Source organism: Rhinolophus sinicus, chromosome 15 (assembly GCF_057876585.1).
Source record: "Rhinolophus sinicus isolate RSI-liver-muscle chromosome 15, RSI-T2T, whole genome shotgun sequence".
NCBI lineage: Eukaryota > Metazoa > Chordata > Mammalia > Chiroptera > Rhinolophidae > Rhinolophus > Rhinolophus sinicus.
Window position 1 is genome coordinate 25,744,147 of NC_142515.1, and position 13,042 is coordinate 25,757,188.

The following is a 13,042-nucleotide window of genomic DNA, read 5'->3' on the forward strand; positions in this document are numbered from 1 at the left end:
GGGAGAGATTGATGTTGGCCTGTCTGACGAAGTTTGTGGGAACATATGACTAGACAATAAAATAGTGGGCACAGCTCAAGCCCAGCCAAGCACTCCAGAGCTCCACATGTGAATGTACCGCAGAAAGGCTGAGTGTCAGTAATAAACTATTAATATGTTTTCCTGGGAAAAAGAATAAACATGCAGGGGCTTCAGCCTACATTTGTACAGCCAGTTTTTCTGAATAGGTCCCAGTTCTGTGCACTGGGCTAGCTTGGCAATTAAGTGCGTTGATCTGCAGGAGGAGGAGGGAGGGCTGGGGAGATGTGGCACTTGAAAATGATGAGATAGAAGGGAAGCAAAGTCTGGGAGAGAGGGTTATACACAGAATAGAATTCAGACGGTTGTAGCTGAGTTTGAGCATGAAGAAGACATTGTTCACGCTGGCTGGGCTGGCAGAGGGGCTGGCAGGAACCAAGGAGGGGAAGGAGGGGACCGAGAGGAGACAGCTGAGGATCACGGACACAGATGGGGGCATCAGCCAACTGGGCCGGGCTGTGCTGAAAGGACGGGGCAGCTCAAGGAAGGGGCAGCAGCTTGTGGAGCACACAGGCAGGCTGGGGCAGCTGGCGTGCCCAGAGGACATGTTAGAGCAGCTTTGCAGACTTCCAAAAGCCATTTGGCAGACAAGAACCTATTTGGCCCACCAAATTACTATTATGTCTGCCTGCCTGCCCTAGCCCGCCAAGCCCCCCAACTCTACTCTGCAGCCCCCATTGTCACTCCATTAATGACATATGGACATCTGGCTGGAAAACCAGCCCAGAGCACCCCCTCTGAGCCCCAAGAATGGTCCCCAAGTCTAAGAACCCCCACTGGAGCCGGCCTGATTGCTGAGGCTCTGGCACATGGCCAGTACTCAGCTCCAGGCCTGTGCCATGGGACCTGGGAAGGGGGAAGAAGTAGGCATTGAGGAGCAGGGCCCTGAGCAGCTGGGAGAGAAGGAAGCCATAGCCCGATGTGCAGTCAGGGAGCCAAAGGTCCCCAGAACCAAGCCACACAACACCCATCTGCTGGACCGACCTCAGAGAACTTCCCGTTTTACGAAAGAACAGAGATCCAGAGACAGAAAGGACTTGCCAAGGGTCACACAGGAGGGTGTAGAGAAACTAGCACTTAGAGCCCCGTCCCCTGATGTCTAAACTGCCACAACCAGCTGACCTTTCTGATGACCTCCAGCTTGAGAATCCTGTTCCAAACTGCAAAACAGGAAGGGCTGGTGAAGGAAGAAAGCCCCGCGCCCACCAGGAATGCAGCCCCGGGATCTGGCACTCAGACTTTCATTGCAGTCCCCAATTTTTGTGGCTGAAGCAGCTACCTGGTCTGGGGTACTCAGGGCAGCTGGGGGAGGCCCGTCAACCCCTTTGGTAGGCCCTGGCGGTGGCGCTGCTGGCACCAGCTGTCCTGAAGGGGGAGGGGAGGCCTCTTCTCCAGACCCGATTCCGCGGGCGGCTGCCGCTCTGCTGGGTCACAGTGCCATCTAGCGGCCAGTGTGCCCTCTCGGGGGATTAGAGGGCCCCTGGAGGGAAGCTTAGAGACAGACCTACTGGTGCTGAGTTGAGCTGAGGGAAGACCACTTCCCGTGAATTCTGGTTCCATGAGAATCCCAAGACCTGATTTCCCAGCTGCCCTCAGCCTCTTGGAGCTTGGATGCTGCAGGGAACTGTCCTGCATGGGAATCCTAAGAACTAGTTCTCCCCATGGCAGAGGGCCTGGCATGGAACCCAAGGAGGGGGAAGGTGGGGACCAAGAGGCCTGCACTGCCTCTGGGGCCCAAGTGACCTTGGGCACATCCCTCAGCCTCTCTGAGAACCTTGAACTAGTCATCTAACAGTGGCTAAGAGGATCCAGAATGCCGAGTGCAGAGCCTGCTTCCACCATGTCCCGGTAGACAATTTATTAACCTCTCTGGGCCTCAGTTTTCTCACCTGCAAAATGGGGGTGTTGTGAGAATGAAAGGAGGTAAACATGGGACATGCTTGGCACAGGGCCTGGCATATGGGCTGTGTCCACCAAGTGTAGCAAATAACAACACCCCTGTCCTTTGACAGTAATGCCAGGCCCTCTCTGGGTATCTCCTGGGTGTAGGGAATGTCATGCTGGGGACAGGGAGGCACAAAGCAAGCAGGTCCAGCTCCTGCCATAGAGGCATTCCCCATGTGTCGCCCAGCCTGTCCTCTAGCCCTGGGCGCAAACATGGGCCTCTTCATCCCTGTCTTCACTGGGTCCATCTCTCTTCCTTTCTCTCTGACCTGCCTTCCCCAGCCTCCACTCCTCCCCAGGACTTCTACATTTTGGCCTCACCCTTTGAGGGAGCATCTGTGTGGACTGCAAGGTGGTTATTAAAGAAGCCTTAAAAGAAATTTGGAAAGAAAATGAAGGTAGATTTATGATATTGGGTGGGGAGTTTTGCTGTTGGCTGGGAGCAGAGCAGAACAAAGCGGAGGGCAGATCTGATTTATAGAAAGTCATTACTGGAGGAGACGGAGATGCCTACAGCCCAGCTGAGGCCTTTGGCAGATCCCCACCAGCCAGCTCCGGAGAGGTGACCGGGGCAGCAGAGTGGGGGCCACAGAACCTCCCAGCTTCCCAGGCAGGCGCTGGCCTTGCAGTGGGAATGTGGCCAACATCTGACAGCCAGGGCCAGGCAAAGCTGAAGTGGCAGGCTCCTCAGCCAGGGACCAGGACACCTGCCAGGGGGACCCAAAGCCCCAAGATACAGAGGGTATCAATCAGATGCATAGATGATTGACAAGAAGGGGTATCATTTTTCTTTCAGAACAAACACAGATCCTTAGACAGTACAAATGCAACCTTGGTACACATTTTTTTTAGCTAAAATAAGAGATTTTACAGAAAGGTCAAGCCTGTGGCTCGCCACTACAGGCCTCGCCAGGAGTACAGATAGCTCCTCTGCCAAGAGGGACTTAAGGAGAAATGTTTGTGAGCTCACCGTGGGGATAGCCTGGGCTCTGGGGGCAAGCAGACTTGGGTTTGAACTATGATCTATTGCTGACTACTAGCTGCAGTATCTCCTCCCTGAGTCTCAGTTTCCTCACCTAGAAGATGGTGAGATGAGATGAAACGTATGCAATACGTGGTCCACAGGACTAACAATAGGTCACCAGAAGAGCCATTCCCGCCACTCCTTTCCCTGCCCTCTCTCCGGAAATGGCTTCTTCCAGTCCCCTCAGGGCACAGTGAGGAGCAACTTCCACCCTGCAGCCACCCAGTGCTGGAGGTTCAAAAATTCTGCCCTCAGCAGACATGTGCTGGAGCCTGCCCTGCCCACCTGCCCCTCAGCGTCCTGCAGGGTTGAGCAGGGAGGATTGGGGGAGCGCTGGGAATGCCCGTGCCTAATACCCTCTACACTCGTACACTCAGAAGTCTGTGTGGAACTTGCAGGAAATTTCAGATGAGAGACCCTGTTACCACCCTGCCCTTATCCTCGCACCCGTGTCTCTAACACATACAGAGAGAGTCTATTCCTCCACTCCTACGTTTTGTAACATCTTTGCCACACTTTCCCAATACCTGGGATGTTCTCGGCAGCCTGCCGGCCTAGGTGTCCACCAGCATCGTATTTCTATCCAGGTCTCAGCAGGCCACGCTCACAGGTCCGAGTTCCTTGGCTGACGGGCTTCCCCTGAGCCCCCGTGGTGCTGTCTAGATGGGCCCAGGCACCCAGTCCTCGCCCTGTTTATCCTGGTCCAGCGTGGAGGATGCACTGAAGCAGAGAGCTGGAAGGAGCATTGGAGATCTTCTCATTCCCTCACCCATTTCACAGCGAGACCAAGGCGTGGGGAGCACACTTCCCAAGTTCCTGCAGCCAGAGAAGTTGCAAAGACCCAGCAAGAACCTAGAGGCTTTTCCTTAGCACGGAGAATCCCCCTGCCTCTTCATCCCTCTGTCCTCAGGCCCACAGTTTGGAGTGGTTCCGCAGCGCACCCTTTCCCCACAACCTCTCTTTCCCTTCCTCACCCCCCCACCCACCACCCTGCCCCTCAATGCACTGTCCCAGGTGAGATCTGAGAGATGGATCACCTGCCCCCACATTGGACTTGAGTCTACATTGCGCAAGGGCAGGAATTCAGCGGCTTAGGGGTGCAGTATATGAGGGTAAGCAAGGATGCCCCGTGAGGCTCCAGCCCATGAGCAGATCATCAGAGGGGGTGCGGAATGTAGCAGAATGGAGAGGGAGCCATGGGGAGCCATTTTTCCCTGTAACTCCACCTCTCGCACCCAGCACAATGGGCAGAGAAATTCTCAGAAAGGGGTGGGCAGAAAGCAGCATTCACACCCAACAACAGAACAAGAAGACCTTTGAAGCTTGAAAGTACTGGAAAAGAAAAGGGATATTATTCAGCCAGCAAGCGGGAAATAGTCCCAGCTAATGAGTATGAGGCACCTGACATTTCCCGAGGTACCTTCCAAAAACCAGCTTACTTAGTTAATAGCTATGACAGCCCTGAGAAGGAGCTATTATTATTATCAGTCCTTCTCTTGTGGGAAAACAGACACCCTGAAAGGTCCAGTGACTGACGTGCTCAAGGTCACGCAGCTTGAACTTTCTGATCCCCAGGCTCTCCCACCACCAGTGCTGCCCCTCCAGCCCCAACTGGGGGACTGCTTGTCCCCAAGAGGATGTGCTGGCCTGAAGTATAAAAGGATTAAGTGATGTAAAGTGGAGTTTAACTCCCTATTGGGACATCACTCTCCAAGGCTAAATAAAGATGTTCCTGGCTGCCCCCTGCGTAGCCGTGTTAAGGTGTGTGCTACACCTTAGGAGAGGGAGGACAGGACAAGGGGGTGTGACACAGGAGTGGGAAGGCTGGGGGAGGAGGAAAGGTCTGGCTGAAGAGACGATACTTGCTGAATAAGGGACCTCTGTCTGACAGGCAGGGAGTGGGAATGTCGGGCTATACTTAGGATGGATGGATTTTATTGGTTTCAAGAGGACTTATATGATCGACCTGGGAGTAGAGTTTCCCCTGCGGCGTCAGTAAGGGGTGCAGACTCCCGGCTGCCCCGGCCTCAGATCCCAGTTTGGCCCCCCATTCTGAGGCTGCTGGGGCTGGTGCCCAAGAGGCTGGCTCCCCAACTGTCAACTCACCTGCTCCCCAACTGTGCAGCAAACTTGCCAAGAAGGAGTTATGGGTAACATCTCTGTTATGGTCTGGTTGCCATGACAATAAATTGTCACTAATTAGTAGTGTGGTTACCATGGTAATTTTCTAGTAATTACAGGTTACAAATGGTGCAAGGCTTCAACCCAACCCAATTAGTTAATTAGAAAGATTTAGAAATTTGTCCAAAAGGGAAATAACCTGCTTTGTAGAAAATGAAGGGAATGTGTCACAGCTTGGGAGCCAGAGGCAGAGGAAATTGGAGGATACTGAAAAAGGGAAGGAATGGAGTTGCAAGGTGGCATATTCTGGAGCCCCACGTGGAATTTCCAGGGGCCCAAGGGAAGCCAGGGGTTTCTCACCAAAGCCTGCTCCTGGAATGGTGAGCTGGAGTCTGGCAGGACCAGAGCAGGAATAGCTGCCAGCAGCCACTCAGCAGCTCCTCTTGGAAGGAGCAGAAGTGGTGCCCGGGTTGTAGCCCAGCACCCCTCCCCAGTGGCTTTAGGAAAAGCGCCTGAAAGCTTCCCAGCCCCCTCTGTGGCTCTTCTAATGAAAAGCACACGCCACATCTTGAGTGACACTCCCCAGGAGCATTGTAGACTTGGCTCCACTTTCATGAGGCTTGGGCTCACCTTGACAGCTTTTTAGATTACCTGGGAGGAATCGGGAGGCAAAGGGCTCAGAATGTGTTAAGGAGGAGCCCCACCATGAAAGCGGCAATGCCATTTGTCCCGTTCTGTCCCCTGTCCCCAAACTCTGGCCCTGGTGGGTAGGCACCATTCACACAGGTAAGGAAGGCCCAGTGATTTCCTCCAGGAGCATCTCTCAGAGGACAGGAGGAACCTGGAGACCAAGAGAACCTCCATCCAAAATTAGCACAGTCTGTGGAAGCTTCTACCCCACCCAGAGGCAGACATACAGGGGGACCTAGTCCAGCATCACTTGGGTCTGCCTGACATCTCTTTTTTTTTTTAAATTTAGTTCTTTCTAAGTGCTCTAACTATTCTTACTATACTGAATAGCCCTTTAGAGCAGTACTTTTCAGACTCTACTGTGCATAAAAACCCCTGGGATCCTGTTAGAATGCAGGTTCTGACTGGGTAGGGGCTGAGATTCTGCATTCTAACACACTCCCAGGTGATGCCCCTGCAGCAGGTCCATGCACCTGAGAAGCAAAGTGGTAGGATTCACAAAGGCCTGTCACGTATCTCACCTCACTTGATCCTCTCAAAAGTTCTGAAATAGAAAAGGCAGGTCACACTATCCCCATTTTACAGATGAGGAAACTGAGTTTAAAGGGTAATATAAATTGCCCAAGGTCACAGGGTCTTGTAAAAAGCCAAGCTAGATCTAGAATCCATGTCCTGGTCCTGGTCAGGCTGTTTTCTGCATGGTTGACCCAATGTTTGGGGGGTATGGCTGTCAGGGCTGTATTTGAAACCAATTGGTTGGCATGGTTTGTTCAAGACTTCTTAAGATTGGATTTGTTGACATGGGTAACCCAAATTTTATCTTGGAGACTTCAAACTCTAAAGTAGACCTGATTTCTTTCTTTAAAAAAAAAATTTATGTATATACACACACACACACACACACACATAAACACACACACACACACACACACACACACACACACACACTTGATTGGATTTTTTTCCTTTTCAATTACAGATACAATTCTTGTTGCAACAAGCTAAACCGTAGGAAGGCATTCACCAGAAATTACCAATTACCATCTCCTCCTCACTCCACAAATCTTACCCCATCCGGCAACCAGGGTTCACCTCTCAGGGTGGGCCTTTCCCACTTTCCCCAAACTCAAGAACAAGCTTGCACAAACATGTTCAGAAATATGTGCTTTCCTATTTTTTTAAAGAACGTAATAAGCTCACACAATACCATTACTTGACAAATTGCTTTTGTATTTAAAAATATGTGGTGGGCACGCCTCCAAGTCAATCCATATGGACCTGTGCAGGCGTTTTAGTAGCTACAGAACGGCTCATCATGAGGGTACACCCTAATCCATTCGACCACTGGCTAGTGGACTCGCAGGTTGTTCACTACCTCCAACCAAGCAAAGTAAGCATCCTCGTCCCTGTAGCTGCAAACTAGTCTTGTAGGTTCTTAGAACAGGAACTCACTCCGTGTCTTGACCAGCATACGTGCAACTCGGGGTGTGGGTGGAGTTGTCAGGGAAATCTGTGACTTGATCAAAAGGTTGTGGGTGCAGCTGGGTTCAGGGATTATTGTAATTCAGCCACCTCTGTCCCTTAGCTCATGGAGTCATTCCTTCGGCACAAAGTGATTTAGTCTTCCTCCTCACGTGCCTCATCCTCAGTGAGGGCACTGCCCACGTTGGTTTATGGGACGGTAAGCCCAGACCCAGGGAAGGGTCTCTGGGCTCAGGGAAGCCTCTGAAAGCCAGAATTCCCACCCCACCCCACGCTCAGGCTCTTCTGAGGCATCCCCATTGCAGCGGTTTCAGGCCTCAGAGGCAGCCCCGACCTCTGCCATTCACTGTGGGTCACTGTCCTCCTCTAGGGGGCCGGGGTGTCAGCGTGGGCCCCATCCTCAGCAGCAGTGCCTCGGATATCTTCTGTGACAATGAGAATGGGCCCAACTTCCTCTTCCACAACCGGGGCGACGGCACGTTCGTGGACGCTGCTGCCAGTGCTGGTGAGTGTGGCCGCTGCCCTGTTCCCTCAGCCCCCCAGACCCACAGGAGACTCTGGGCTGCCCCAGCCCCTCCATGACCCCACAGGCCTCAGGGAGCGGGGCACAAGTCGTCCTCGGCACTACGCAGGCAAACATTGCTTGTCACCTCCAATTCTACACCCCCCATGGCTCCGACCACAGGAGATGTTTGCTGCTGGGGAGAAGGGGCCTGGAACTCCCTACCATTATCCAATTTTCCAGCAACTGGAATTGGCCCATGTTGCCCTGAGGCCTGCTTGAGTCTCTTGGCATCAATTTTCCCTCCAAGCTGCTTCTCTCCGTGTCCCTTCCCCACATTTATCTTAAGTAGTCAATTCAATCTAATAACCATTTATTGAGCCCCCTGCCAAGTGCCATGCTGGTGCTAAAGCTGCGGATGCTGACCAGAATAAAGTTAAGTCCCCTTTACCCCCCCACACACACGGCACTGACATTCTAGAAGGGGACCCTGATGGAGAAACAAATAGCTATAATAAGCAGGATAAAATCCACACAAAGTAGTGCTCCAGGTTGTCAGCTCTGCTCTCCTCCCTCCCGTTGAACTCATCCCTCCTCTGCCTCAGGGCCTTTATACCTGCCAGTCTCTCTACCTGAAGCGCTCTTTCCCTCCTCTCTATCTGCAGAACTTCTATTTAGCCTTCAACACGCAGCTCACTGTTATCTGTGAAGCCTTTCCTGCCTCCCTCTGTGCTGCCTGGCAGAGACTGACACGCCCTCATCTGCGTCCCCACGGCCCTTACGTAGAACTCTCACTCAGGCTTTCACTTTGCTATAATAATCTGTCTGCGTCTCCAACGACTGGGCTCTGTACTACCCCTTCTTGACACAATGCTTGGCAGGCAGTGATCGCCCACTAAATTTTGCCGAACGACAGAATGGACACAATAAAAGTTTGTGGATGTAATCAGTCTGCCCTTCGACTACTTCTCCCCGCCCAGGCCCTCCCTGCCTTGCCAGTGAACGGAAGGTTTGCTTTCACCTTCTTCTTGGCAGCCTAGGGACGAGCTCTGACCTCCACAAGAGGTGAGTGGGAACCTAGACACATAGATCAAAGGTCCTACCAGCTCCAGCCAGTGCTGGCAGGAACATCAAATCCCTGAGCCTGCTTCAATCCATTCTCTGTGACACACGAGGACCTCCTCCCCCCGCTCTCTACTTGAAGTTCACGTTTTGAACACCCTACCACCACCCACGCTCATGTAGCCAGTCAGCTCCCCATCCTGCCTCTCCCTTTCCCTCTCCTCCTTCCCTGGCAAGGCTAAAGGTGGAGGCAGCTGCCCTGGCCTGCCCTCCCCCCACCCAGCCCTCCCCTCCTAGCGCTGTATACTCTGGCAGCAAATTTTCTCATTGCTGAAAAATCATAGAATGAAGGCAAGGCGGTGGTGGAGAAAACCGAGAGGATTTGATAAGGTGTTAAAGAGATGGAAGCAGAGGTGAGCGAACAACTTAGAGTGGGAGAAGGTATCAGGCAGGAGGAGCAAGGAAAGGTGTGAGGCCCGTAATTGAAAGTCAGAATGATTGCAGAGGTTTAACAAGACATGTCAAGAGGGCATTCATCACCCAAACAGATGCTGCTGCGAGATGCAGCCTGGCACCGATTATTCCCGTGAAAGGGAACCAGCTCCTTGTCAAGGTGCCTCATAGGTAGGAGAGAAATGGGCCAACACAAAAGGCCACCAACATTAGGGCCGGGGAATGTTACAGAGAATTAATGGGCATTATTCCTAGAGGCTGGAGGCTGCCCCCATTCCTTTGCAAACCCTCTTTCTCAAGCCTGGGTCTCACTGCCTTTTCTCCCCCCACCTCCCACCCACATCCTTCAGACCCTTTCCTCCCCCAAGAGGATGCCCAGCCTCCAAGGGTCTTGGGGCACCCCCACCTTCTCCTGGCTCCTATCCTCAGGATCTCCATGTTTGCAGCTGGCAAGAGCTCCCTGAGCTGTGAGGTTTGGGGTCCCCAACCCCTATTATATTGCCCTGTCGCCTACCATCTCTGAGACCCTGATGACCAACAGTGGTTTGTCCTCCGAAAGAGCCAGCGTGGGTATTTAGAGCTGCATCCACTGCCTCTCAGCTCCATGCTTAGCCCGAGGGAACGCATCTGCCTTGGGCAGACAGGAGTTCAGCCCATCCCTCTGGGCAAAGCCACCCTCCATCCTCCCCCAGGATCAGCTCAGTCCCACTGGCCACTGGCAAATGCAGGGACAGCATGAGCAGGTGACATCGGATACACAAGCTTCCCTTCCCACATCTCACAAGGCACGCTGTGGGTTTCTCTGTCATGGTATGGTATTTCCTCTGCTGTCACTAATGTCCCCATTTGCCTTCTGGTAAATTATTTATGTCTGTTTATTTATTCAGTAACTATTTACTGAAAACTACGAGGTCACCACAGCCACTGAGATAGATGCTCTGTGAACAGAGACAGGTGAATAAGACGACAGTCCCTGACCTTATGGAACCTAAGGTCTGGTAGGAAAACCGGACCCTAAGCAAGTAAACCCCAAAGGAACATAACTGTGCATGTGAGCTGCACAATGGAAGGAAAGAATGGGGGTGCTGTCTGGGTGAATAACAGGGTGGGTGGGAGGGGATGTTTTCATGGGAGTGATCCGGGAAGTCTTCCCTGTGGAGGTGACATTGTGGCGAGAGCGGTAGAAAAATAAGGAGCCGGGGAACCACGAGCCAGGAAAGAGCATTCCAAGAGGAGAGACCAGCTTGAGCAAAGGCCCAGAAGCTGGAAGAACTTGGGTCATTTGCAGAATGAAAGGAACATGAAGTGGCCAGTGCTTAACGAGTATAAGAGAGAGTGATACCAGATAAAGACCAGATAAAGTAGACAGGGGCGTCGTGCTCTCAAGGCAGGAATTCAAACTTGACCCAACAACACTGGGGAGCCACTGAGAGATTTAAACAAACGCGTGATGATCAACTTAATGTGTCCCAGCAACAGTGTTGAGGTGGCTGGGGAGGGCTTCCGTCCTCCAGAATGTGTACCAGTTTCCCCTCCAACACACCCACTGCTACCCCAAAACTGAGTAAAAATAATCTGCTTGCTGGGCAAATGCAGTTTGAAGACAAGTCTCTGGTTCCCTTTGCAACCTATGGCTGTCTCCCCTCTCACCCCTATGGAGACATTCTGAGATGGCAGCTGTGTCTCCCCATCTGCTCCCAAGAGCACAGGGACAGCCCAAGGCTCACACTCCCTTGTTGCTCCCGGTGAGTGTTTACGGAGCCTGCAGGGGGCGCTTCCCTGACGGCTCCTGCCTTTCCTCCCAGGTGTGGACGACCCCCACCAGCACGGACGAGGTGTTGCCCTGGCCGACTTCAACCGTGATGGGAAAGTGGACATTGTCTACGGCAACTGGAACGGCCCCCACCGCCTCTATCTGCAGATGAGCGCCCACGGGAAGGTCCGCTTTCGGGTAAGAAGGTTCCGTCCCTCCCTTCCCACTGCCCTTCCACTACCCAGCACCTTCAGTGGTCCTGGCAGGTCCTGGGATAGAGCCCCACCTGTGCATCCCCCCAGGCTGAGAAGGGGCTTGTGGCTCTGCAAAGCCTGGAGGCAAGGGGGGGGGGGCCACAAGGAGGGTAACTTCTGGGAGATAACGATGGATTCAGCCTGGGCTGCTGCAACATCTCCAGTGACCCCTAGCAGAGAGAGCCAGTGGCAAAGGAGGGACAGCAACCCCCAAGGTGGGCAGGGCAAAAGAGGCCCTGTGAGGGGCACTTCATTCTCTGGACGTGGGTGTTTTCCCTGGTGGCTCCTAGAAAATCTGACCTGTAGCCCTGGGCTGAGCTTTTCAAATTGAGGATCAGGCCGAGTGTGCACGGGGCGGAGGGGGAGGGAGGGGGAGGCCAGAGACCCAACAACTGCCCCCTAAGGACAAGTGGCAGATAGTGGGCAAGGTTACCTCAAGTCCCCTCCCTGAGCTGTCAATAGGCTATGATGCCAAGAATTCTTCACAGGGGCTATTTGGTGACAGTAATGAAAGTGCCACTAGCCTCATGAGCCTGAGTTTGGGGCTTTCTCAAGGAGGCAGTGGAGGGTAATGGATGATTGAAGCTGATCTCAGAGAGTCAGGATTGTTCTAGAGGTCCCTGGGTCTTGCCAAAAACCCTGAGGGAGTGAGAAAGTTTGAGCGCTGGCCTGAGTTTTGATGGCCCCAGGGAAATCTTGAGGAACTTTTTGTCTGGGTGACGCCCTCCCCTGTAGGCACCCACCTTGGGGTGCTCAGGCCTAGCCACTCACTCCTTGCAGAGGCTTGAGAGCCAGGCTCTCTCGGTGGGGAGGAGGTATGCCTTGGACTTGGGGTCATTCATCCTGGGATCCTGGATGCTTTTCATCTTTCTTTAGCTTTCTGTTCTAACCCATGTTCCCAACAGCGGTGATTTTGCTCCCACCCCAAGACATTGGACAATGTCTGGGGACATTCTTAGTTTTCACAAATGGGTGAGGGGGTATTACTGGCATCTTGTGTGCAGAGGCCAGGAATGCTGCTAAACATCCTACAATGCGTAGGACCGCACCACAGCAAAGGACAGGACGGCCCCACTGTCGATGTGCTGAGGCTGAGGAACCCCGCTAAGCCTCCCAATCGCCACTCCCCAGAGCTCACAGGAGCAATAATAATAACAGATACCCCATTTATCAAGTGCCTTCCATGTGCCAGGAACTGTACTAAGCACTTTACATACATTATCTTGGAAGACCAGGCGTCCACTGGGGCGACCCCATGGGGGCTTTGTAGGTTTCCATTTTTACAGGATCAATAGAATACTAACGAGTTAGAGATCCTGAGGTCTCTGTTCCCCAGCTCTTAAGGCCCTGCTCAATCCTCCCTGGCCAGTTGGCCACGCACTTCATCAGCCTCATTACTGCGCTGATGGGGCCCCCCCAGAACAGGTTGCTCACCAGCTCTCCTAGACCAGCTCATTCCTGCAGCCAATGGAGACAGCCTGCCATACGAGGCCCAGAGGCAGGGCCAGGCTAAGGGAGAGGGGCACTCCCAGAAAAACCACTGTGCCCTTCCCAGCCCTCTCCACATAGGCCCTGGGATATAGACAGGCTTCCAGGGTCTAAAGGTCGCCCTATACCCCTCTCCTAGTTCAAAGGCAAATCACACACCTAGGACCCTTTGCCAGGTCCCCCAAGGCCCT

The 13,042-nt window shown here is 53.1% G+C and overlaps 1 protein-coding gene across 6 annotated transcripts in view; it reads left to right on the forward strand.

Moving 5' to 3' along the window:
* CRTAC1 (cartilage acidic protein 1) overlaps positions 1–13,042 on the forward strand; it is a 152,066-nt gene that overhangs the window by 98,466 nt on the left and 40,558 nt on the right. For all 6 annotated transcript variants that reach the window (XM_074339248.2, XM_088791909.1, XM_074339250.2 and 3 more), the window contains exons 6-7: positions 7,710–7,844; positions 11,162–11,307. In XM_074339248.2, coding sequence (XP_074195349.1) covers positions 7,710–7,844; positions 11,162–11,307 — 281 coding nt within the window. The remainder of the gene's footprint in view (positions 1–7,709; positions 7,845–11,161; positions 11,308–13,042) is intronic.